The sequence below is a fragment of the Danio aesculapii genome, chromosome 3 (assembly GCF_903798145.1).
Source record: "Danio aesculapii chromosome 3, fDanAes4.1, whole genome shotgun sequence".
Taxonomy (NCBI): domain Eukaryota; kingdom Metazoa; phylum Chordata; class Actinopteri; order Cypriniformes; family Danionidae; genus Danio; species Danio aesculapii.
The window spans coordinates 28,012,107-28,040,102 of NC_079437.1; the positions used below are offsets into that span (position 1 = coordinate 28,012,107).

Genomic DNA, 27,996 nt, shown 5'->3' on the forward strand with positions numbered 1-27,996 from the left:
AAACAAAATGAACAGTTTTGATCTATATTTTGGCTAAACTGGCGAAAGAAAATGTTTGACAGGGTAAAATTTATGCAGAATTTTAAATGAGACCTCTGTAACTGAAATATATGCAACTTTTACCTAACGAGACAATAATCTGAAAAACATGCAAGCCCATAAACAGTGTATACAATTTATACATACAACAAAAAATAGGCAGAACAACTATCTTTAGCAATGAAGAAGAGAAAAATAAAACAGCAAAAAAGAAAAAGAAACAGCTAAACACGGGATATATATATATATATATATATATATATATATATATATATATATATATATATATATATTATATATATATATATATATATATATATATATATATATATATATATATATATATATATATATATATTGAAAAAGCTAAATTTACTCATTAAACATAGGGAAAGAGCCGCAGAAGTTTTAGAGGCTTTTTGTTATGAGACGATTGGATCAATGAAAGGTATTGTTTAAATTCTTTCAGAAAAACCACAAACATAGGTCTGGAGTGAGAAAATTTTGACTTATGAATGTGAAATTTAGCAAGTAGCAAAACTAAATGCACCAATCTGAAAAACATGCTACGTTAATATTTTCAAGTGTGTGACGCGTCACGTATTGATTACGTCACATCCGTTTCTGGGAAGGTTGCTAAGCGACAGGATGTCTGCGTCGTTCCTCTAAAAAAACAGAGCGCTGCATCTTCAACTTTACAAACGTTTGACCTTATTATTTATGGAGTAAAGCTACATGCAGCATTGTGTTCAATAATGCCGCTAATGACGATTAAAGACGGCGAATACACGGCCACCGTGTACAAAATGGTGAGCTATTAGCTGCACAAGCTAACAGGCTAACCTTAGTTACCTCTTCTCTTATCTGCTGTTTGCTTTCATTCGCGTTTTAAAAGAAACGACTGGCATTTTATGTATTTCCTGGCTTTTATTAACTCATTTTTCTGTCTTTGTAAGATTAAAGAAGGGCGATATGGAGACGCAATTCATATCCTGAGCAAAGAACATCAGAAACATACTAAAGTAAGTTAGACTGCACGTATTCTTAATCTGTTAACGTGATAACATCAAATAAGATCTAAATGTAACCATTAATAACACTAACTAAAAATAACATCAATATCAACATAATAGTACTGTATATATTATTATTTGTTGTTGTTATTAAATTTATATACAGCTCTGTAAAAATAAATAAGAGGCTACTTGAACGTTCACAGTTTCTCTGGATTTGAGTTAAATGTTATTACTTGTTTTATTCTATAAAGGGTTTTCTATATCATTTTTTTGACAAATAATCAGCTATTATATAATTAAATAATCATATCATGTATTTTTATGCATAATTATAATCATGCATAATTATGTATTTTGCCTTCAAGAGATGATACTTGGAGTCACATAGGTTTTCATATATTGTGACTGAAGATCTGGGTTATTCTACCAAATATTGATTTTGTTACCCTTAAAAGTTAAGTTAAAACTTTGGTATTGTGTTAAACTGATTAAAAACATTAAAACCAAATAACATTAATAACATTACTCTTTTCAATTTGTAAGAACTGTCATTAGCAGTTTACAGATTGAAACATGCATAAAGAAACAAAATACAATTTGCTTAAAAACATAACTATACATCAGAGAAACTGAGATATTATATACACCTTTGTAATTTATTGTATCTCTGCTTATATCCAGTCCAGGGCTGCTTTGTCTCTGCTAGGCTACTGTTATTATCACATGCAGGACTTCACTAATGCAGCTGAGTGTTATGAGCAGTTAACACAGCTTCACCCTGAGGTGGAGGACTACAAACTTTACTACGCCCAGTCTCTGTATGGAGCATGTGCCTTTCCAGATGCCATGAAGTCTACTTTTCTCTTGGACAACACAACTAGTCATACTAAGGTGCACAAACATCAACTTAACTTTTGTAATCGTATCTGTGAGTGAATTCTTTTTTTTTACCAGCCTTAAAGCCTGTGAAATAAATTCATTTAAAAAAGTAATCTTGGATTGCTGTAATGAATTTTGCACCCTTATAAATTTTGTAAAAAGAACCACATGTCCCTAAAGTCACATAAAAACTTATCCATGATTTTTAAGCATATAATTTAAGTTTTATATATTTGTTTTACTTGCATCAGTTAAAAGTTAAAAGATCTGAGTTAAAAGTGTTTGCAAATTAAACAAGTTCTTGCATCTTTACCATAATTTGATTTGATTTATTCTTCATCACTTCATGTATACAGTCCTATTTGTGCCATATCAGATTCAATTCAAGTTTATTTGTATATATATATAATATAAATTATTATTGTATTGGATAATGTATTGGATTTATTATATTAACTGTAATAGATAATGTATATATAGTATTTTCACAATAATTATTGTTTAAAAGCAGCTTTACCAAAGGTGCACAATTTTGCATTACAATTAAAATCAGAAAAGGAGTTGTGTATAGGGTGGACGTTACACATACACATAGTTAACCTGTAGTTACATGATCTATAGTGTAAAGCTATATGCAAGCTAAAAGTAATTGAAATTGATATTCAGAACCTTTAATCTATGTAATTTTTCTTCGTATTTTTTTTTCAATGACTTTCCCTACTGCCGGTGGGGTCACGTGACACCGCTCTGTTAGCCACACTTTGCAGCCACATCTAATCTCTAGTCAAGTAGGATGATGGACCCATTCTTGAAATTTACTTTGCACTACATTGACGATGATTGGAGGCTGTGCCTTGAGACGGCATATTTTCCATTACATTAAAATTATTATTTACAATAAAATACAGATGCAAGAATGCACAGTTTAAAATATTATATACATGAAGTGACACTGCTTATTTTCTACTTTTATTATGAAAAACATTGAAAATATTTTATTCTGTTTCCAAAAATGCAAGTTATTATTTTGACTTTTTTATAAGAAAAAGGTGACTGTTGGTTTCAGGCAATGTGTGTTTTAAATTTCAGTTGTTCAGCGTTGATGTTCAAGAAATAATCATAGATAGTAGATAGTGTGTGTTTCCTTCAATTATTTTAAAGTAAAGTAAAGCACCCTTCATTCAAAAATCTCTCACTTGTAATATGTGAGCATATTTACTGTACAAAACTTGTCCATAATCTAGGAGGGCAAAATCATTAATTGTAATTAAGTTAAAATGTTTAATTAATCGAGATTTTGATTTTAAGCCAAATCACCCAGCCCTAATATAGTGTCCTTCCAAAAACGGTGATGTGCAAGGTTCATACAGTCATGGAAAACCTGGAAAAGTCATGAAATTTTGACATGTCATTTTCCAGGCCTGAAAAAATTTTGGAAAAACAGAAAAACCCACAGAGTTTTGTAAAAGTCATGGAAATTACATTTACGATTAGTCATTTAGCTGATATTTTTGTTCAAAGTGACTTAAGCTGTGGTCACACTAGATCTTGTGCTTGCAAAAGTCTGTCGTACCGCGCTGCGAAAAGGGCATGGGGTTAAACAATATGATTAGACATTAACAAAAGTGAGCGATTGCTCCATATATTAAATTCCATATTTTAAATCATCTTCTATTGGTCTTACGCAATCACCTGATGTGATTTCGCTGGTAAGAATTCACCAAGCTTGAACTTTCGAATGCAGTGATATTGTCGCATGTGCTTGCGTTTTTGGTCTGCCGCATTCGCATGCCTATGAATTGAAGTCTATAAAGCAAAAAGTGCAGTGTGATCGCAGCTTTATAATAGAAGAAGTTTTACCTACTATTACTAGTTTAACAAACTATTACGATTATCTAAAATTAGTTTGACAAATATCTGTATACTGGAATGGAGGTTGTTGTTTTTACTTTTTTTCTTTTCTTGACCAAAAACATGCTCTCACATTATCAGTGCTGTGTAAGCTTCATCTATTTTACATAGATATAAAAATAAATTGAAACTATTGTGTGTTTTATGATATGCTGTAATAAATTTAAACGTTTCTTATGATTTACCACGTATATGTAGACATTACATGGAAACATTAGGTCACGAAAATTGACTTGAAAGTCCTGAAATTTTTGTAGTAAAAATGTGTATGAACCCTGGATGTGTACATGTTCAATGAAGTGTATTCAGTGTACAGTATGTGTTGTCCTCAATGTCCTTGGATAGTTGGCATCATATTTTCACGGATCTTAGATCTGATCAAGTGGCACTGCACAATATCTAGAGGCCTCAGGATGGGCAAATAAATCAATTATAAGATCAAAAATAATAATTATAACAAAAGTACAAATATAATAAGTAATAATAATGTTGTCATTAATAAAAATGTAGATTAAAATAAAGTATATATTAAATTACTTGACTCTTGATAATAAACAGATTTTAAAATGTTATTTATCAGTATTCATCATATTACTTAATGTGTTGAAAATGGGCTTTTATAGAAATTCAATTGATCCTAAAATAAACATATTATTTGTCCAATTTATAAACAGATGATCAAACTGCAGGCAGCAATCAAATATGGAGAGGAAGATTTTTCAGGTGCAAAGGTAAGAGCATCTTTTTTTGCAATTAAACATGCACATACATATGTGTTATAAAAAAAAAACCTGAAGAAAAAAAAAATCAGGAAATATGGGTAAATGATGACTAAATTGTCAGTCCTCTATGAACTGTTTCATTAAGGACTGAAGTCTTATTTGTTATCATTCATTCATTAATTTTCCTTTGACTTAGTCCCTTTGTTCATCGGTGGTCGCCACAGCGAAATGAACTGCCAACCTTTCCAGCATATTTTTTTAAACAGCGCAATCCAGCTACAATCCAGTACTGGGAAACAACCATACACACTCTTTCACACATATACATTACGGCCAATTCAGTTTACCCACTTCACTTAGCACATGTCTTTGGACTGTGGGTGAAACCGGAGCACCCGGAGGAAACCCACACGAACACAGGGGGGGACATGCAAACTCCAAACAGAAATGCCAACTGACCCAGACAGGACTCGAACTAGCAACCTTCTTGCTCTGAGGCGACAGTGCCAACCACTGAGCCACCATGTCGCCCCTCATTTGTTATCTTTATAAAATATTTTATTTGTATTTAGCAATTTTTTTGAGTGACCTGTCCCTTTAAGTGTCTAAATACATTCAGAGACCTCAGTATACATGAAACACCCAGTCAGAACTCTGAGCTATGGCACATGTGGAAAACGAATCACCATCTGACCACAGAATGCAGCATGAATGAATGTTTATTTTGCTGGAACCTTTGGTTTTGCTTCTCCAGACACTGGTTGAGCAGTTGCCTCAGGAAGATCCAGACTATGATGTGGATCTCGGCTGTTTGCTTTATAAGGAGGGCGAGTATGAAGAGGCCTGCAAAAAGTTTATGTCCTCCATGAATGTACTAGGCTACCAGCCAGGTGAGCTTCTGTAGTTGTTCTGATTTATAACTGTGTGTGTGTTTGTGGTGTCTACACGCTAAAGCTTAATAGACAAAACACACAAAAACATATACACATATACACTGGTGTCTCATAGTAACTGGTTAGCCAAGAGTAGCAAACATAACATTGACTGGCTGACCACATTGCATAAGGGTAGTAATTTTAGATTTTTATGGAAATGAATGCAGTATGGAGAGCTTTTGACACACTGATGTTTTATAAAACTAGCTGTTGTAATGTTGAACTAATCTAATGTTGTTCTTTTTTTTTCCTGTTACAGATCTGGCATACAATATAGCACTTTGTTACTACAGTTTAAAACAGTATGCATCAGCGCTCAAATATATTGCTGAAATTATTGAACGTGGAATTAGAGAGCATCCGGGTATGTGTGACAGAAAATCCTTTACTGTAGGTGTTGCAAAATGCTAAAGAGTGGGTTTCTAAGACCGATTTTTATGTCTTTAGAACTAAGTATTGGAATGACGACAGAAGGCATTGATGTAAGGAGTGTCGGCAACACCCTAGTCCTGCACGAGACTGCTTTGATTGAAGCCTTTAATCTGAAAGCAGCTATTGAATACCAGCTGAAGAACTGTAAGTATAGATAAAGTGTCTGGCCTGAGGTTTCATGTAGGCGCCTTCCTATTATGTACTTGGTTATTTGCGCTCTGTTTATTTATAGTGTATAATAAAACAGGTTCATAAGGACAATCTGTGGCCTCGAGGAGTCATTGATGCATTTGCGTTAAATGCAACTTCTCATTTAATTATTCGATCATCTTCATGTTGTTTCAAACCATTAAGAAATTTGTTCGTCTTGGGAACACAAATGAACATATTTTTAACAAGTCTGAGAGATTTCTGTCTCTCTGTTGATAGTTTGCTAGTTATTAAATCAAGTCTGCCTGTGTGCAGTCTAGATCTGTTCTCTGTTTAAAATATATGATCCAAAATAAAGAGAGTTAGATATTGATTTAAGGCTGAGAAGTGGAAGTCTTGTATCGTGTCAGATTGGGCAAACATATAACTTGTGAAACTTGAGCAATCAGTGTCCTCAGTTTTCAAACAATTATTCATTGTAATTACAATGAAGGTTTATGTGACACCTTAAACATCACTGTGTCTCATGTTTTTAGATTGTGCTGCAACCATCAAAATCTAAATGTGTTTATATTTGCAAAGTAAGTGTTGTTGGTCAGTGGAAGCATTGGAAATCATGTCTTTTGTACTTTTGTCAAGTACATAATAAAGGTTAAAGAAATAGTTTTCCAAAAATAATGACATTTCTGCCATCATTTAGGCTGTTCCAACCCTGTATTAAATGATTACAAAATCATTGTGTTGGACATAAAGGAAGATATCTGGAAGAACGTCAGTAACCAAATGTATCTTGCAACATATTTACTCCCATAGAATTTATTTTTCCAACTAGGTCAGTAAAACGCTGGCAAATTCTGTTTAGTTGCTTACATTCTTCCAGATATTTGTGTGTTCAGCTGAACAAACAATTGTATATGAACAACCTGAGGGTGAGTAAATGATAACAGAATCTTAAATTCTGGATGAACGGTCCCTTTATAAAGAATCAACAAATCTGATGTTTTTAATTTATTGCATTTTACAAAACCTTCCCATTTTTTATATCTCTTTACAAACATTTTAAAGAATAAAAGATTTGGACTTTCTATAGTGAGACAGAATTCAAAAATATATCCATCTGTGCTATGAATATAAACAAAAGTCTTATAGGTTTGTAATGTAATGAGCATGAGTAAATGATGAACATTAAGCATAGTGTCAACAAGAGTGTTTTACTAATTGGATTTCAGTAAGCTAACTTAAGTTTTCTGACTATGTACTGTAGTTTTTGCTAATATTAAACTTTAGAAAATGTAATAGAGTGTTTAATGGCGTCATATATTTAAATCTGTTTACAGATGCTGCAGCACAGGAAGCACTGACGGACATGCCTCCCAGGTCAGAAGAGGTAATAAAATGTTTACTCCTAAAAGGTTACAATTTTTATTTAAATGTGTCATTTTTTATAAATTGGCACACTGCTACCACATGCATACACACATGCATATATACATACATTTTTTTTTGTTCTATTCAATTATGTTGTAATAAAGAGATGCTATGTTGTGAAACTGTTTCTTATCATAATAAAACGAAACCATGCAGGTAAAACAGTGTTTCCTCACAATACTGACAAATCATCCTCTTAAGGTCCAAGGTGTTTTTTTACATGCATTTTTTATTTCTCTTTGCTATTTGGGCCTATTGGAACCTAATTCGAATAAAAATCTAAGTATCATCTTTTGATATGATGTACTTTTAGAGAAAAAATGTCTTTATATGTGGACTCGTGGTCCAAATTTACATAAAACACTTTTTCCTGAATGGATATTTAACATAGAATTTTTTTTGACTTGTTTTGACTATTAGAGACCAAAAACAATTTTTTTCCCCATTTTGTACAGTTAAAAATAGGGTTTGGGACATTTCATCTGCTGCAAAACAGTTGCATGATGACACTGTATGTCTGTAACAAGATATAAAACATTCAGAGTATTTTAAACAGCCATTTAAGAGCTAATATGTGCTGTCCACATATGTGGACACTGAAGCCCTAGGGGGTTATGCCATGAAATCACTATGTTATTCACACAATTGAAAGAAAATAACTATTTCATTTGTGACATGACAACATTGGCCTATTTCCCATGCAATATATAAAAATCTATTTAAAACAAACAGATATAGTGACAAATATATTTTATATACCATATAAAACTATTGAGATGGTGAATGTGTTTGGCAAGAGGCATGGGCCAGACAGAATCTGTGCACCTTTCTGCTATTTCTGTGCTGCATTTTGTTAACACATTTACAGATTTATGCAGAATGATTTTGTGAGTATGGGAGCTGAAAACATAATACATAAAATAAAACAAAAGAATAACTTCTTACTCTTTACTCAGAATCACTTGTTTGGTAATGGATGCTACCGTAGCTCTCTTATATAATTATATCCACTGAAGGACTTTAAGACCTTGAGGTGCTGCTTTACAAATCTTATTGAACATAAATCATCCATTTGCATATTATTCAGTATTATGAAACACTGCACTGGCTTCAAGAACATGTAAGACTATAGAGGCACAAAAATCAAACTTTTGATTTAAATGATGAAATGTCAGAGGAAGCTTTAGTAGTTACCAATAAACAACACCATTTTGGAAAGCTACATGAAAATTAATGACAACATCTATTCTAGAGTAAATTTAGGTAAATTGGTTTTTAAATGACATCTCTTTATTTCTGGAAAATATATTGTTTGAATGATGTTTGTACGTCTCATTTTTACCATATAATTAAGTTGTAAAAATATATATGTATAAAAAAACATATTGCTTTAGAGACTGCTTTAACCATATATTTTTATTGTTTTTTTTTCTTTTCTTTTTTTTTTCATTTTGACCGATAATACATATTGTGGTCAATTGAACTGCCCTGCTTAAAAGTAAAGGATACCAGTTGAGAAACTGAGAAAATTTTAAAACTGCCCCACACAAAAACAGATCTGGAGAAGAGAAACACAAGTAAGAATTTGGACTGAGGAATTAGAAAATCTCTGTGTAGTCTGTGAAATAATTCATAGGATATTGGTCATACAATTAGATGAGCAGATTGCAAGACCTAAATGCCTGTTGACTTTATTCTCAATGTGCAAGCAGAATAATAAGAGAAAAGCTGCTAAAGCTCTTTAATGACATGATTTTAAAATTTAAAACCTAGTCCATCAAAGTGACAGATAATTATTATTTGTAGCTCCATCTCATTACAAATAAACTCAATCAGTGTAATCATTACACACTGTTTAATTAAAATAAATTTGCATTACATCTTATTGTATTTATCCTTCATTAAATAAAATCATAAGAACTTGAAGGTGGTTTCGGTAATAATTTCACAATCTGATTAAATTGTGTATGCATGTACACTTGGCTTATAATATAAAATTGAAAAAAAAAAAAAAGATTATCTCAATATTTACTCACACTACACTTGTCACAAACCTGTTTGAGAATCTTTTTTTGTTGTTGAACACAAAAGAAGATGGTTTGCAAAATGTTTGAAATTGGTAACCATTGACTTTCATGGTATTTGTGTATGCATGCACACTTGGCTTATAATCTAAAATTGGAAAAAAAATAAGATTGTCTCACTATTTACTCACACCTCACTTGTCCCAAACCTGTTTGAGTGTGTTTTTTTCAGTTGAACACAAAAGAAGATGGTTGGAAAAAATGTTTGAATCCGGTTGAATTCCATAGTATTTGTCCTTCCGATGGAAATTAGGTTATTAGTTTCCAACATTCTTCAAAATATTGTCTTTTGTGTTAAATAGAACACATAAACGTTTTAAAAATGCTTGAGGGTGATTAAATAGTGAGTACATTTAAATTTTTGTGTGAACTAACCCTTTATGTGCTTTTCCAATCTTATAATCTAAAGTGCCTATACAATATTCATAGCACATAACTGTTTTTTCTGGTATATTTCCAGGTGATTTAGCTCCTATGTCTCCCAAAAGTTTCTCATTTCTATATAGCGATGCGGAAAACAAAAGCTGCTGGAAAAGACGAGATGCCTGTCAGGAGAATATTTTCCTCATTAGTTATGCTGTTTGATCTGAGCGTGCTCACTCTTGCAGCATTGCTTCTTATGAATCAATGTCATAGACATGCCAATTCACTTGCAGAACTTTTATCTTATATTGACAGACCATGTGTCATCCATTCTGGTTGAAGAACAAAAAAAAGCCAGTTTTACTAGTCCAAGAGAAGTTTAACTTTCTCAAATGCTAACAAGATTGCCTTCAGTTATGCGCTGGGAATTACCTGTTTTTGTGATTTTGTGCAGGGCTTAATCCGTTTCTGCAGGGGTTTGTATTGTGAAAAATGGTAAGCCCACACCTGCTGGCTGGAATGATGGTGGGCTGCAGGGACATGTCTCTGTGCTTGTTTGTTCTGGCATCTAGAAGTTAATGAGTCCAAACAGTGATCCATCTTACATAAGCACTCATTAAATACACTGTTTCTTCCCGCAGGACAGGTATTTTTAAACACTGCATCTGTAGCTAGGACTAGCATAAGAAATGTATCAGATTTATTTATTTTTTTAAATGCAGGGTGTTAAAAAATTTTTTTCACAGAGGCTTGCTATTTTTATAGAGTCTCTATACATGATTTTTGATTTAACTAAAATGCATAATAGTTTTACTGTTAGTTTAGAAATGCACTGATAAACCTTCACGTTGAAGCCTATATATGCAGAACAGAACAAATGCACAAGCAAAAACAGATGTCTGCTGCCCTCTAGTGACAACGACTGTAACTAGTGATTCAATACAAAAACATTTCACAGACTTATCAGTCAGGATCTATCTATATCATCTATACTTTAGCATTAGTCTTCTATTGCTGTGTCTCTATCCACATGCTTATCCAGTCTATTTTTTCATGTAAGACATGTAGCCATTTGTAATAATGCGTCTGGCTTGCAGTGTAATTAATTAGCTTTTTTGTTGGTTGTTTATATACAAAACAGCTTATTAGACTGCTTTAAACAGCACACAGGAATTTTTTAACATACTATTTTAATTCATAATTTGTGATATTTTATATTCTCGTTGTTATTTTGTTATAGTAGCCAATCTAAAGTTCATACTTTTACTTAATAATAGTTGAACAATGAGCAGGATACTACAAGTAAAATAATAAAAGCCACTCTAAAAACACAGGGACTATTTTACATTGAAATAATACATTTCTATAAACATTCTCTTATAGAAAAGCATTTTTATTTTGCACCCAATCTTGTCTATTTTTAATTTAAGCTGTTTTGGATGAAATCTTTGCTTTTAATGTATTGGATTTATGACAATATGTTCTTACAGGTTTAAATTGTATGTACCATATACTATAATAGCCAGTGAAGCTGAATTGGCAATAAACTAAAACATGAAGAGAAAGTGTTTGCATACACTACTGTTGTCCCATTAACCGTCTACTCTGATGCTTATCTATGCAGATTCTGTCACTATTTAAACTCCCCTGTCAATCATTTTGACTAAGTTATTGACGTCTACATCAAATCTAATTAAATTTCTAACTGTATTAAAAAGAAATGAACTAGCATGTTGTTTTTATACCAAAAATGCTAACGTGTGTTTGCATAATGATGTGTTTTGAAAGGTAATGATCAAAAGTATTTTTATAATATCTCACTGCATTGTTGCATGTGAAATAATATAATAATGTGGATACTGCTGATTTTTTTTTCTGTCAGATTAGATTTTGATGATAAAAAACTTAAGTAGACCTCTCTTCATCAGTATTACATATTTGCTGTTGATTTTTAACACTTTTTCATTTAATTTTTGTAGTTTTAATCAAATCCTCACACACACCTATATATCGGATATTCAAGAATTTGCACTTTCATCCCATTCAAAATGTTACAATTTTACATTTTCATCCAAAAAAGTGAACCATCTAAATACTTTAAAATACACACATTCTAATTTGGGATTTCTATTTTAGAAGTTGACATATTTGTATAAATATGTCATGTATACAATGATCATGTATACAAATATGATCATGTATACAAATTGGGATGTATCTCGGGAATTTCCTCTCTACTCTGATGGGAATTTGGAAATTTTGTCTGTACTCTGATGTCAACCATATAAATGAAGAAAATGTCAGTTATAATCATTTCTTTTTTGCATTTAGGAATTGGATCCAGTTACTCTTCACAATCAGGCCCTAATGAACATGGACACCAAACCTACAGAGGGCTTTGAGAAGCTTGCTTTCCTCCTTCAGCAAAACCCTTTCCCTCCTGTCACTTTTGGCAACTTACTTTTGCTTTACTGTAAATATGAGGTGAGTGTACTCTATTGATAACACTTCTTACTTGAAACTCTTTATTTAATGGCATTGAAATTATACAAATCGTCTTTAAAGAAGCTATTACAATACACAGTTCTTTCAAGAAGTGTACAAGAGGTTATTTGTTTGTGCCATCTACAGTACTTTGACCTCGCAGCAGATGTCTTGGCTGAAAATGCGCATCTCACTTACAAGTTTCTTACACCGGTAAGGTACAATATTTATTTCCCTTCAGCTCTTTAGTTTTATTAAAATGGAGTCATGTAGATACGAGTTTCTTTTTTATTAGCTTAGATAGTCATTCCAATAATAACATCTACACTGATTGATTTATCTGGCCACAAGGCTTTTGCAAGTAATAACACACCAGGTGATAATTGCAGAGTAGCTTTATTCAAATTGACATTTATATCAGCCCAAACCTGCATCAAGACTGTAGTGTTCATGTTTTGTTGTTCTTTTTAGTACCTGTATGAGTTCCTGGATGCCATGATCACATGCCAAACAGCTCCTGAGGAAGTGAGTGATCCTTTGGAGAAATTTCTGCAAGATTTTAGCGAGCATTCGTTTTTAAATAATTGACTTTTCATCTGTTGTAGGCGTTTCGAAAATTTGATGAAATTGCTGGAAAACTGACTGAGCAGCTCCGAAAGGTTACCAAACAGGTTACGCCTTGGCATTTTGTATTTTTAAAATTCTCAGCACACATGCCTGCTTGTGTTTAATATTGAATACAACATGATGAAATCAATGTGTCTGACGTTCAAATGGCAAATCAGAATTTAGAAACTCTTTTTCTTCAAAGGTGCAAGAAGCAAGGCACAATCGAGATGATGAATCTTTAAAAAAATATGTCCAGGACTATGATGAGGTTCTTGAGAGGTACATTTATTCTGTATTTGCATGCAAAATGGTCAATATATTATATATATATATATATATATATATATATATATATATATATATATATATATATAACTATTTTTCATTTACACTTTACAAGAAGGTTTTAAGAATGTATTTACTAATTTACTAACAAGAATGTATTTACTAACATGAACCAATAAAGAACAATAAGTGCCGTTTCTAGGCATAGGTGAACTAGGAGATTAATAACAGCCGTATAAGGGGGCATGTTTTTGAAGGAGACACAAATAATTCAGCTAAAATATTACTTTTAAGTAACCCTATAATTCAGCAAGTATGCTCTAAAAAGGGCAGCAAACTGGGAGGCGCTCTAACAAGGATGCTAAAGTCTTCAGACTCCACCATCTGAGAAGCAGAGAAGAGTAGAGAAACCCTGGGTGTAGGCTTCAAGCATTTGTATTCACACTGCTGTAGATATTTCTCCAAGTAGGTAACATTATCATTGGTAGCATAGCATTGAAAAAATGCACTGACCTCATTTCTGTTAAAGAGAAAACCATCACTGCATATACTGCATGCTGAAGTGAACGAAATAGTTTGCTGGAGTTTCAAAGCAAACATAAAGAAACATCTTTGCAAGGAGGAGATTCAAAGTTGTGACGCAGTTCCTTGAGAAACGCAAATAATAAAACAGTGAGCGTGGCTTTTTTCTAACGCGACCTGAATGGATGTAGTACAGTGGGCATTTCTTTCAGAAAGATTGGGAAAAGAGTTTGGGGAGAGTTATTACAACCTAACAGACACCTCCTTCTCACCATTTCTGTTTGTTGTCAAAACTGACAGTTGGAGCAGCGTGATTAAATATGTTAGCCAGGCCCAATTCCTAAGCTATATATGTAATCTGACAATTTATTTGAATTTTTTTTCTAAATAAACAGGAAGTTTTTTTTGTTGAATTCTTCAAGCAATCAAGCAAAGTGAGCTAACAAAATGGTTAGTTTTTAAGGTATGATTAGTTTTGATTTCATGGGGACTTTAAATGTGTTTTTGTCCTGTTTGTATTGTTTTATTATGTACACAATTCCTAAAAGTATAACACATTGTTAGTCTTAGTGTTTTAAATCATATTTTTGGCAGGAGCACTGTCACATAACCCCAGGATTACATACAAATTATGCGGGGGTTGGTGTAATCAATAGTAATTTTGAATAGGGTGGCAAAAAGTTTAGAAACAGCCCTGTGAACAATGATTCTACAATATTTATTAATCAAAGTTTAGCATTTACTAATGCATAAGTAAAATTCATCCTTGTTAACAGTTATTAGACTGTGAGTTAACAGGAACCAACAATGAACAACTTTTATATTCGTTAACTTAAACAAAGATAAAAAATACTTTAAAGTTGTAAAGTGTAACCTAATTTTCATTATGTTTTCTTGACATTCTTTTAGGTACATCCCTGTACTAATGGCACAGGCTAAAATCTACTGGAACCGTGAAAACTACAGCATGGTGGAAAAGATCTTCCACAAGTCACTGGAGTTCTGCAATGAGCATGACACTTGGAAACTAAATGTTGCTCATGTGCTCTTCATGCAAGATAACAAATATAAAGAAGCCATTGGCTTCTATGAGCCCATTGTTAAGAAGCATTATGAGAATGTAAGTACAGTGTAATACTGCCAAATGCCAATTTTGTGCATAATATATTTTAGTATATAATATATTTATAATTAATATAATTAATTATAATACCACATTATACAACTAGATATAAAATAGTCAGTACTTAAAATGTTCTCTGTGACACTGATTTAAAGAATCAAAAGTATAGTTTAGTAAGAATCACATTTTGAGATATTCAGATATTTTATTATTTCTGTGCAGATACTTGTGTTTGGATTGATCATTAAAAAACAACAACCCAAACCAGCCAATCAGATTTTGGGAATCCAGATTTGTTTTAAACCATGTTAAAAATGATAATACTAAACACAAAAGGGAAATACAGAGATGATAATTCAAGGATTTAGTGTGTACAAAGATAATTGTGCATGCAAAATTGCCTTAACTCTGCACTATTAAACACTACCATTATTCACTGACTTCCTGAAGCACAGCAATTTGCCTGTTATGAATCATTACATTTATTTTGATGATTTAATTAGCTAATAGTGCATCTTAAAATCTACATATGAATAAATTAGTAAATAAATATATAAACATTTCGTCGTCTTGTGATGGCTGGTGAAGCTAAATTAACAAATCTAAATATTTGAAATGCAAACATGTTCTTTGCTCCTCTGCTTGCTAGCTGGAACAGTGTAACATTCAAGAGTGTCCCTGCAAAACTAAACCCTCGGTAAAATGATCTGTGACTCTTGGAGTCGTGCTGTGTGACTGCATGGGATTGCGGCATGTTTTTTTTTATGCACTTATTTATTTTCTTTTAATTGAAGAGTGGCTGTTGTCATTATAATCCTTGCAAAACATTAACAATCCCATTTTGTCCCATAGATCCTCAACGTCAGTGCGATTGTTCTTGCAAACCTGTGCGTGTCGTACATCATGACCAGCCAAAATGAAGAGGTAAACATTTCAATATTAATGAAATGTAATTAACACAGTCGGAGAAGATGTCTTTCTTACATTTATTTAATTATGTGTGCTATTACAGGCAGAGGAACTGATGAGGAAGATAGAGAAAGAAGAAGAGCAGATCTCCTATGATGATCCAGACAAAAAAATCTTTCATTTGTGCATTGTCAACCTTGTAATAGGGTGCGTACAAAATATTTTTTGCACAATCAGTAAATCAACTCACAAGTGCAATTCTAAGCATTTTTGGTCCTATATATGTCTTTTACATTCTGAAATATTACATTTATATATTATCATTTAAATGTTAGAGGTCAGTATTTTTTAACAAGGAGACATTGTTTTTTAAAACCCTTGGATGCAGCAAGGATGCAAAAAGTTGGTCACACTTCATTTTGATGGTCCATTTGTTGAATTTAACTTACATTGCATCTACATGCCAACTAATTCTCATTAGATTGTAAGTAGACTGTTAGGGTGGGGTTAGGGTTAGTGTAAGTTGACATGTACTTGCAAAGTTTCTAATAGTCAGTTAAATGTCTGTTGAAGGAGCAGTATCAACAGATATTAAGCAGACAGTCTACTAATACTTAAATGGACCATCAAAATAAAGTGTTACCAAAAGCTAATAGATACACAAAATTCAAATAAACGTTTTTTTACTTGATCTTGCCAAAAAAACAAACATTAAACAGCTAAACTGTCTTCAATATTGATAATGTTACATAATATTTCACCAAATGAGTATAGCAGAATGATTTTTGCAGGTTTCACCAAGTCAAATTTAAGACTATTTAAGTCCTTTTTAAGACCATGAAGAGTGAAATCTCAGACCTACATAGGGCTAAATGCTAAGATTTTTTTCAATGGGCCATTGAAACTAATCGTAATTAGTTATTTTTAGCCAACATTTTCAAAAATGTGTCAAAACAAGCAGATCCCCGTTGCATACATTTTTTTTTCCAACATAACTTTTTAAAAACTAAATGTATGGACAGACTGTTATATTATTAATACATATAGTTTTATGAAACGTTTTATTGAGATGTATTGTTGGTAATTGAAAGTGTGTTGGTGTCACGGTGGCGCAGTGGGTAGCATGATCGCCTCACAGCAAGAAGGTCGCTGGTTCGAGCCCCAGCTGGGTCAGTTGGCATTTCAGTGTGAAGTTTGCATGTTCTCTACGTGTTCGTGTGGGTTTCCCCCACAGTCCAAAGACACGCAGTATAGGTGAATTGGGTAAGCTAAATTGTCCGTAGTGTATGTGTGTGAATGAGTGTGTATGGGTGTTTCCCAAGGATGGGTTGCAGCTGGAAAGGCATCCACTGTGTAAAACATATGCTGGATAAGTTGGTGGTTCATTCCGCTGAGGCGACCCCTGATTAATAAAAGGACTAAGCCAAAAAGAAAAAGAATGAATGTGTGTTGGAGCGATTGGGTAGCTTCACATAAACAAAGGAAAATTAAGACCTGTTTAAAATGATTTAAGACCTAAAAGACAATATTTCTGTGAATCTAATACTTTTTAAGGCCTAAAATTTTGTTTTTGAAATTTAAGACAAAAGACCCTTTAAGACCCTGCAGATTGATAATCTTATACAGTACTATACTTTGTTTGATGAAACAAATATAGCCTTATGAACATGAGCACTTTGAAACAATAAAAAAAGAAGTGTCTTTTCTTTTTCTTTAATAAATAAAGAAATAAAATCCTCACTGACCTCAATCTTTAAATGTTAATGTAACGTTTGGTTTTTAAATTAGGGTCAACTGTAACTTTAAATTTAAAGACATCATTAGTGTGAATTGCATTTATAATTTGAAGCATATACTTTCCTTCAGGACTCTGTATTGTGCTAAAGGGAATTATGACTTTGGCATTTCTCGAGTCATAAAGAGCCTTGAGCCATACAACAAAAAGGTAATCAATATTTCTTTTAATGCTTTTAATAATATTTAAAGGGTTCACAGAGCACATGAACTTTCATATCCTTTACTTACTGTATTTCACAAAGTCTTCCTCAGATTCCATCATGGTATTTTAGTGTATTCACAAATACAGATGTGGACAAATCTGTTGGCACCCTTCCGTTAGAAAAAGAAAAACTACACTAAAATAACTTGAAAGTGAAGAAGTAATGATTAATCAACAATTACAGAAAATAAACTGAAAATCTGATATTGTGGTTCAACAGAAGTATTAAAATAGGAAAACTTAATGAAACTGGCCTGGACAAAATCGAAGGGTACTGACAATTTGTCCACATCTGTATCTATTAAAGAGCTCTGTCCAGCTGCATAAACAGTGTTACTTAACATTCTGGTTCTCACAACAGTGTAGCAGATGCACTTTTGCCTTTTTAGACTCAACTTTTTATCCACTTGATCTTTACCAGTTTTACTGATGTGATTTTTCATGTGATGCTACGTAGTCATTTGCACTTGGCATGCCACTGACGTCCTGTTTTTCAGCTTGGAACAGACACATGGTTCTACGCTAAGAGATGTTTTCTCTCGCTGCTGGAAAACATGGCCAAGCACATGATCATGCTCAGAGATTCAGTGGTGCAAGAGTGCATTCAGTTCCTTGAGCACTGTGAATGTAAGTATTCAGTATTCTGTAAAGCACCGGCCTATTTGCGGGCCGCAAGGTGACTTTAGTGATTTAAAATAAGACAAATATGATTGAAAATAAGCTAAAACTTAAGATAATTGATTCAATCTACACTTGGGATTAATTGAGGACAAGAGATTTTAAAATAAGTTTTTAAACTTTAATACTAGTTATCTTAAGCTCTAATTTATTTTATAAGATAGAAATACAATACAAAGAAATCTTAAAAGTCCCTTGGAATTAAAAAAAAATAGATGTTAATTTTTTTAATTCTATCTTCCATTCTGTTTGTTTTAAGGATATCTATAGACCATTTCAATGTGGTCATGCCATTGGCTCATGAACATTTCCTGCATGTTTAAACTTTCATAACTGTAACAAGAAGCAATCCAATCAACTTAATGTTAAAACAGCTCTCTTACCATTATTTATCAATGTGTGGCTCTTTTTGGATTCTCGGAAGCTATAGAAATTAAAAATGTAAAACAGAACATACGTTGGGACCATTCGTTTTGTTTACATCCCTCAAAATGGTCTATTAGCGAGTATTCTCCAAAATAGTGATAAAATTAGCATTTTGAAAATAAAAAACTGATATAAACATCCAAAATTGTTTTTCATGTCACCTCATACTTCAATTTCTCATCAAATCTTGATCAATCAAATGCTCTCTAGTATCTGACATCCCTCGCCCCCTTCAACATGCTTCTCATTTGCTTTTCATTTGATGCGTTTGAGCTCAACTTTCTTTTCTTTTGAGCTACTCTATGTCCCATCCTCTTTTTTTTTTTTAATTGAGATTACATTAAACATTGAATACAAACTGCACATTTTAAAGTACTTCACGGGACCTTTAAGGTTTTATTTCAGTATTTTTTATAATCACAGATGACTACAAGGAATTTTTATGATGTGATTTCTAGGTCTGTAAAAATCATGGAAAAATTATATAATCGTCTTCATCATGGACATTTCTCTAACAAAAATACATTTTTGTAGTTATGTCAAACTTTAAATTATATTATTTTCTAGAATAGTTGACAATTTTTAAATTGCATTCCTCAATTATATACAGTTTTTTCCATTATTTTTATGTTTGATTAATGTAAAAAAATACTCCAATGTTTATCTGTGAATAATTAATACATTTTTATCCTAGAAAGTGACCATAGCTCAACAGAAAACTATAATTATACAACTTGAATTAAAAAGTTGTAAAATAATTAATGATTTAATAAAAGTTTGTACTCATTTTATGTTTTTATTAGTGATTTAAAGTGTCCAAATTTTGGACATTCACAGTGAATAACAAAACCATTGGAAATGCACAGCTTATCTTTAACAGTAGAAGTTGCTCTGATAGCTTGGTGCTCTTCATTTATCATCTTTGATATTGGCTCCACAAGTACAAAGATTGAGAATTAGCATGACCTCATGCTTTGTGTTTGGAAAATAGGTGCTGTATCGTATTTCATTCATAGCAGGACTGTGTCAATGCACAGCTTTAATCCTCTAGTAATACGGAAAGATTCAGAATTAATACACTGATTACTAGTTCATCGTTGATTTGATTGTTTAATTCAGTGGGGATGAAATGCTGCTTTTTGAAAGCAGAGACGCTAATGAATTTCCAATCCTCAGATTCTCCACGGGACTAATTACTTTCTCCCCCTTCCTCTCTAGTGTACGGCAAAGATGTGCTTGCCATCATAGAGCAACCTCTGGAGGAGGATCGCATGCACATCGGCAAGAACACGGTCACGTATGAATCCCGCCTGATAAAAGCTCTCTTCTATGAAGTCACAGGATGGAATGAGTAACCCTTATGTATCATATATTGGGACACACGCATTTTCAGACACACAGCGTGGTTTTCTCACTGATGCTTTAAAGTCTAAATGATGTCTTGGATAGATGGCAGTTTGACTAATAAGGCATCTCAGCTTGGCTGCTTTTTAAGCTGCTTTTGGGGAGATCACGCTGTTTCTGGGCTGAATTCAAACATGCATTTTTAAGCATGCATTCATTGTAATAATGAAGCCACAGGGGTTTGTTCCCTCCAAACAGGAAAGCTTAACCCAAGAGAAAATATTCGACACAGAAGGGCATCTATTTTTAATTTAAACTAAGCTCTGTTTGCTCTAAATATTATAAAACATGTCTATTTAACCTTTAAGGTTCGATGCATCACAATCAATGGCATTAAAACTGTACAGTTTAAATATTTTTCTTCAGAATAAAAAAGAAAAAATAGATTTTGTTTTATTTATTTATCATAAAATGTACATTTTATTTATTTATTTGACTATTCAGATGTATTATTTTGTATTTTATCTTCAAAGCCTGGCTTATTCCCTTCTTAGAAACATGTTGTTTTCACATGCACAGCATAAAATCTAACATACATTCACAACGGAAAGAATAAATACAAAAATACTGATCTACACAGGGTTCCCACGCTTCTTGAAAGTACTCGACTTTCAGAAATATGAATTTAAGTACCTGGAAAGTACTTTAAATCAAACATAGGTCCTTGACAATGCCTGAATTTAAAGTTTATGGTGTTAGTTAATTAATTTTACTGTGCTGCTTTTAAAAAACTGAACGAAAAACGAAGAAATTCTTAATTTAAAAATCCTACATTTAAATCTTATACAAGAACTATGACAAATAATGCATATTTTATCAATATTTCAGAAACCACATTTGAATATTAACAGAATTGAATACAACACATTCTCTGAACATAGCTGTTTAAACGCTCTACATTTATAAAAATGACACGTTTGAAACAGTCCTTGAATTTGGTGTCCATGAAAGAGTGGGAACCCTGTCCACAAAGCATGTTAAAAAAGTAATGTATGGGCCTTAAATTATGGGTCTCTTCGTTATGTCCTGCTCTGAAAGGTAAAAGTTGAGAAAACCTCCTAATGCACTCACTGCAACTCCTGTCATGTGACTCGAGCAGCCATCTATAAAAAGAGCACACACAAGTTGGTTTTAGACTGCATACATTTGAATATGGTAACTTAATAATACTTCAGTTTTATATGTGTCATGTTTAGATCAAATAAACACCTGTCAGGGTTTTTTCCCTTCTTTTCACTCGTTTGTGTGGAGCATCCAAAAATTCCTCAAAGATGTGAGAGATGTCCTCTGAGGAGGAAAAGCATTATGAAACTCATTTACACCCATGTGACATTAAAATGTTGTTTTTTAACAAAAAGATAATGACAGACAAAAATGTCATTTAGTATAACAAGTTTAGAAACATGGGCCTCAAAATACTAATTATAATTTAAATTACTCATGTAAAATCTTTATGTTTTGCCACCATCTTTCAAACAACTATTGCTACTGATTTGTCAGCAAGAATGGGCGTCTCCAAAATAAATCTTCAATTATTTTTTGAAAACAAAAACGTTCATGAAACAGTTTTGAATAATAAGACGCATTACATCAAGGTATCTATAAAAAATGTTTTATATTGAAAAATTTGAAAACTATATCTATTTTGATGATGTCTGTTTGCAGTTATCAGAAAATAAATTGTCTAATTTTCATCTTTTTGTGCGTTTACTTAAAGTGAAATAAACTTTTGCATATCTAGATTGCACATCTATATTCTGTATTATTTGAAATTTAAGTAAAAAGGAAAAAAAAAAAAAAAAAAAAAAAATATATATATATATATATATATATATATATATATATATATATATATATATATATATATATATATATATATGTATATGTATATATATATATATGTATATGTGTATATATATATATATATATATATATATATATATGTATATATATACATATACATATATATATGTATATATATGTGTATATATATATATATATATATATATATATATATATATATATATATATGTATATATATATATATATATATATATATATATATATATATATATATATATATATATATATGTATATATGTGTGTGTAATTATTAGCCCCCTTTGATTTTTTTTTATTTTTTTTTATTTTTTTTTTTTATAATTAATATTTCCCAAATAATGTTTAACAGAGCAAGGAAATTTTTACATTATGTATGATAATATTTTTTTTCGACTAGAATAAAAACAGTTTATAATTTTATAAAAAAACATTTTAAGGTCAAAATTATTAGCTCCTTTAAGCAATTTTTTTCGATAGTCTACAGAACAAAACATCATCATACAATAACTTGCCTAATTACCCTAACCTGCCTAGTTAACCTAATTAACCTAGTTAAGCCTTTAAATGTCACTTTAAGCTGTATAGAAGTGCCTTGAAAAATATATAGTCAAATATTATTTACTGTCATCATGACAAAGATAAAATAAATCAGTTATTAGAAATGAGTTATTACAACTATTATGTTGAGAAATGTGTTGAAAAAAAAAATCTTCTCTCCGTTAAACAGTAGGCGTTTCTGTGTGGAGTTTGCATGTTCTCCCTGCATTCGCGTGGGTTTCCTCCGGGTGCTCCGGTTTCCCCCACAGTCCAAAGACATGTGGTACAGGTTAATTGGGTAGGCTAAATTGTCCGTAGTGTATGTATGTGTGTGTGAATAAGTGTATATGTGTTTCCCAGTGATTGGTTGCAGCTGGAAGTGCATCCGCTGCATAAAACAAAATGCTGGATGAGTTGGCGGTTCATTCCGCTGTGGCGACCCCAGATTAATAAAGAGACTAAGCCGAAAAGAAAATGAATGAATGAATGAATATATATACACAGTTGAAGTCAGAATTATATATATACAGTATATACATGTGTATATACGCAGCTGAGGGAGGAGATTAAGGCACGCAGAAAGGCACGTAGAAACGGTGGGCGGGGAGGACTAGCCTTAAAGGCGCAGTACGACAAAACCGCCCTAATGCAAAAATGTAAAAATATACTCTTGTAAAAGGTATAATGAAATGGGTGTTTTGAGCTGAAACTTTACAGACACATTCTGGAGACGCAAAACACTTATATTAAATCTGAAAAAAGGGGTAACCTAGGTGCCCTTTAACTGATAAATGATGGAACTATTTACTCATAGTTTGACATTCTATTTTATTTTATTTAACTAAATCATATTATTGCAGATAAACATCTTTTTATGCATAATAAGTCACATTTGTTTATTTTACTTTGACGTGAACACCAAACTGGGACTTCGGCTCATATGTTTAACATTCATTTAACTCACCTTCTTTGCCAAAACAGCCCGCTTCTTGATCTTGCCATGTTAAAATCGACTGTAGCCAGTCCAGTTTATAGAAGTCCGAGAATCCTACTAAACCACATAGAAGAACTGCAAAACAACAAACGCATAAAGAAATACAATAAATTAATGTAATTTTACCAGATGTGACCAAATTCTCATTTTATTTGTTTACAACTCTACCACATACTAACTGTTTTCTATGAAGATGTCCTGCATTTGGCCAGTGAGACTGTTCTTGAAGATATCCTGGTTGCTTTTCATCATATTGGAGCAGAAAATCCTCTTGTAATGTCCCACAGTTATGTTGACACGAGACAATCTTAGGTCCCCCTTCAGCATTTTGGAGCACCCTTTCTGAGGACACAAGCATCATGCTGAAGACATTGATTATACAGTACCATCTCTTTTCTCAAAACAAGGTAAACAATCATTTGCTTGTGCTTTAGGAAGTGTAATAAGATTAAATTACCATGGTTCCTATCATGAAGTACAGCAGCTGGTGGGACAGGGAATAGTGTGGACATCCAAACTGTGTCATTGTGTCTCTACAGGTCTTAGTCACAATGCATGGGGTTCCATTGTCTTTCCTTTCAGCAAAATAACAGTTGCAGTATTGACTATGATTATATTTATAGTATTTCTTTTTAATTTTATGCTACAATCTTCTCACCAGGTTCCTAGAAGAAAAGTCATGCACTTGTCACTCATGTGTTCATCATAGCACTCCATAGCTCTCACCGAGGTATAAACCAGAGAAGGGTCAGTGGAGCTCCATTCGCCAGGCAGGGACCAGAAGGAGCTGTCCAAAATGGGCTCAAACTCTGCAGGAGAAAAAAAGGTTTTCATTATGTCTTTAATGCACTATTTAAAAAGTTATGTCATTAATCTAAAAAGATTTCAGTCTGTTTTAAAAAGCTTTACCTTTGAAGTATTTGGGGTCTGTCTCCTGAAGGGTGCTGGCCGCAGTAGAAAGGCTCTTGCTTAGTCTCTTCAGCATGGAAATCGCAGCTGCGCGCTGAGAGAGACTGAGAAAATCTGAATGCGGCCAAGTTCGTGTTGCCTCCCGCAGCTGTGCTGAATTATAAAAGCAGACAGAAGCTTAATTGTGAACCACTTTTTTCCTAAAATGATTAGTTTAGTGGATTTCGATGGTCTGAGCCCCCCTGAGATTAAGCGTTGAACCCTTTGATAAGACCGAAATTAAATGTTAGCAGTCTTTAAAATATTTCCTTTCATAAGTAATTACATAGTTGTTGTTGTGACGAGAATTTTTTACCGTAACAAAAATAAAAATGTATGTTTTTTGGTATTGTCATTTAAAATGCATTAGACAATTAAACATTTCTTTGTCTTAAATTAAATTGCTGTTTTAAAAACTGCTTTATCCTTTTAACTGCCTACTCTACCAAATGGTTGACCATATTTGACTGTTTTAAATAATGACTGTTAAAGTCATTTAAAGAATGACTGTTTAAATAATAGTTTACACACACACACAGCATTGTTGGTTTACAAAAAATCTAAAAAACTTAATCCTGTAGCACTACTACACTTGATTTCGGTTTTATTGTAAAAAAGAAAATGTGTTAAATGAGAATCTGAAATTTTTTTATGGCACGCTTCAAAAAAATAAAGATGATTTATTATTCAAAAATGTTTATTTTGATTGTTTTTATGTAAATAAGCCTTACACTTCATATTTTCATAGTATATGTTAGGGCTGCACAATATATCGTTTCAGCATCGATATCGCAATGTGATCATTCGCAGTAGTCACATCGCAAGCATACACAATGTTGAGTCTGGATTATTATCCATGATTTGCATGCATTTTTGATGCCTGTGACTGGATAATTCAATTAAATTCTTGTTTATACACACACACACACACACACACACACACACATATATATATATATATATATATATATATATATATATATATATATATATATATATAGTTTGTGTCAAAGCAGCTTAACAAAGTAGGTCTTGTAAATTGAAACTGTCAGTCCAGTTTTCAGAGTTGAAGTTCATCTCAGTGTGGTTTAATTTTCACTGCTGAAAGTCCAAACACTGAAGAGCAAATCCATTGATGTGCAGCTCCACAAGTCCCAAACCAAGCAAGCCAGTGGCAAGGAACAAACTTCACCAATTAATGACCTTAAAAGCATTCAGGCATGATTAATTGTACCATTTGTAACCTTAACTACAAATAATTTTATTGAAGTCTTTTTATTTTTATCATTCAGTTACTATACTTGAATACTGTTAGACTCAGAAAATGATATAACACTTTATTTCAACTGTATCTTTTTCTTGACTGAATTTAGATTGTTATGCAGCAAAATACACACAACACATGTAAATAAGCAAATGCACTGCAAATAGCAAAGACCACAATAAAAATGTGTTGGGGGGACCCCAAAAAGTTTATAGATTGTTTATTAGATTATATAGAGATGCATTCCCAGTGCAGAATCATCCCAATTGATCTAACATTATACATTCTTTCTAAATAGAGATATTAAGTCATCTGATGAAATTCTGTTCATATCGCAATTTATATCGCAAAATAAAAAAAATATTTAAATGCTAGATTTTTCCAATATCGTGCAGCCCTAATACATGTATTAATTCCGCTACTTTTACCATAAACCGATATATCAATCGTTTGCTAGAAGCTGATATTTTAGAAATTATGGGATGTGTTGGAAAAAAAATGCATTGAGTGTGTTAACTAGTGACATTAGGAGTTAAGAAATGCAATCCTTTTTTTCTTGGTGTGGCAGTTAAAGGGTTAATACTTTTTAATTTTTGAGCCAAATCTCATAATTGTACTATGATGTAATTACCTCAAGTATGATTCTATAAATCACATCTAACTTTATAACTGGTAATTACAGGTTAGCTAGCAATAGGAAAGTTGATAAATGACACAAAAAGACTGACACTTCCTTTGGTGTGACAAATATAATTGGGACACCGAGTCACAAAGATGCGATGGTCTTTTAAGAAGCATTTGAATCTATTAAACAACATTTGCTAAACTCATTATTAATCTCTCTTTTTTGTTGGTCATTTTGAGTGTGAATGTTTTTAAGTATTTTGTGGTGATGATGTTTAGAAATTATTAGCTCTGTGAAAGTATTAAAGCTAACTATGGATTTTTATTTAATTAATGTTGATATTGTTTGTATCTATATTTGAACGTTCTTTGTTGTTTGACAATCAAGGTAAATTATAAGCTACTTATCCCTTTCTCTTTAAAGGCATTTCTATCCTGTAGTGTAAAATAATGTCAAAAACAACATATTTGTTTAAAGAACAGTTGAGTATTTCAGTATTTTAATATGCTTTTCTTTTCAGGATGACAGCAAATCTCGTAGCCTGTAACTTATTTAAAATGTTTAACGTCATGTCGAAAAATGTTATTTATAATTTTAGATTAAATAAATAACTATTTGTCTCTAACAATAAATCTAAATCTTATTACAGACATGTTATGCTATTGCATGATGGAGTAACCACAACAGTGCGCAGAAAAAAATAGCAAATATTTTGAGAGAAAATGACAGAAATGTCGCTGATTTACTTTATTGGACGTGTTAAGTTTGAAACGTCTATAATGATAACTGATGTGGTTAGCCAACAGTGCAAAGGCTCCAAAATAGCAACATTGGTGAAGTGACTGCGCCATGTATATTATACATTTATCTGAACATTATAAATGACCCTAACAGAAATTTCGTTAAAAATCGATATTTATAAGTATTTATGTCAAGGTTTTTATTCCTAAATATTTATCCTATAAAAGGTTAAATGGCCTCAGATATACTGAAACAAGCGTATTGTAAATTCAACATAACACAAAAGCTTACCTTGTAGTATTATGTATCCAACAACACCGTCCAGATTTATGTTACTGCCCTGCATGTCGAAATAAGTGATTCCCTTGGATAAACTCACAAGAATGTTATCAATCACATCCTGGTTTGATAAATCAATTTTAGACGAGAAAACAAGAAGCACGAGAAAAGGATACAGCATTTTAAGATACTTTAAATAACAGGTAGAATGCAGTCGATAAAAAACAAGTAGACTCCGGCTATTTTTGTCCCCCCGTGAGTAGAAGCTGTACGGCATAGCAGACCAAATCACGTGACTCGGTCCGAATATGATTTGGGGAAGTAGGCTAGTAACCCTGGGGTGCTTGAACATTCTTTTGCTGAAGAAGC

At 32.3% G+C, this 27,996-nt stretch overlaps 2 protein-coding genes across 3 annotated transcripts; one reads left to right on the forward strand and one right to left on the reverse strand.

Annotated features, from left to right (window-relative positions):
* Window positions 1-661: 661 nt before the first annotated feature.
* On the forward strand, window positions 662-20,736 carry ift70 (intraflagellar transport 70). 2 transcript variants are annotated; one of them, XM_056453550.1, is made up of 20 exons: window positions 662-848; window positions 996-1,061; window positions 1,737-1,946; window positions 4,520-4,576; window positions 5,322-5,457; window positions 5,762-5,866; window positions 5,950-6,078; window positions 7,422-7,471; window positions 12,291-12,443; window positions 12,591-12,656; window positions 12,915-12,968; window positions 13,049-13,114; window positions 13,255-13,331; window positions 14,769-14,979; window positions 15,632-15,679; window positions 15,835-15,906; window positions 15,995-16,098; window positions 17,758-17,836; window positions 18,388-18,517; window positions 20,213-20,736. In XM_056453550.1, the coding sequence occupies exons 1-20, from the start codon at window positions 795-797 to the stop codon at window positions 20,347-20,349; spliced, it is 2,004 nt and encodes a 667-aa protein (XP_056309525.1). In that variant the 5' UTR covers window positions 662-794; the 3' UTR covers window positions 20,350-20,736. The 2 variants fall into 2 exon arrangements, with proteins under 2 accessions (XP_056309525.1, XP_056309526.1); XM_056453551.1 differs by lacking the exon at window positions 15,632-15,679 and having other exon boundaries at window positions 20,213-20,735.
* A 92-nt stretch (window positions 20,737-20,828) lies between these two features.
* Window positions 20,829-27,914, reverse strand: c3h16orf89 (chromosome 3 C16orf89 homolog). Its single transcript, XM_056453552.1, has 8 exons — window positions 27,640-27,914; window positions 24,680-24,832; window positions 24,429-24,579; window positions 24,228-24,345; window positions 23,950-24,112; window positions 23,741-23,845; window positions 21,608-21,685; window positions 20,829-21,501 (listed from the first exon to the last, which is right to left on the reverse strand). The coding sequence occupies exons 1-8, from the start codon at window positions 27,902-27,904 to the stop codon at window positions 21,398-21,400; spliced, it is 1,137 nt and encodes a 378-aa protein (XP_056309527.1). The 5' UTR covers window positions 27,905-27,914; the 3' UTR covers window positions 20,829-21,397.
* Between the last annotated feature and the right edge of the window lie 82 nt (window positions 27,915-27,996).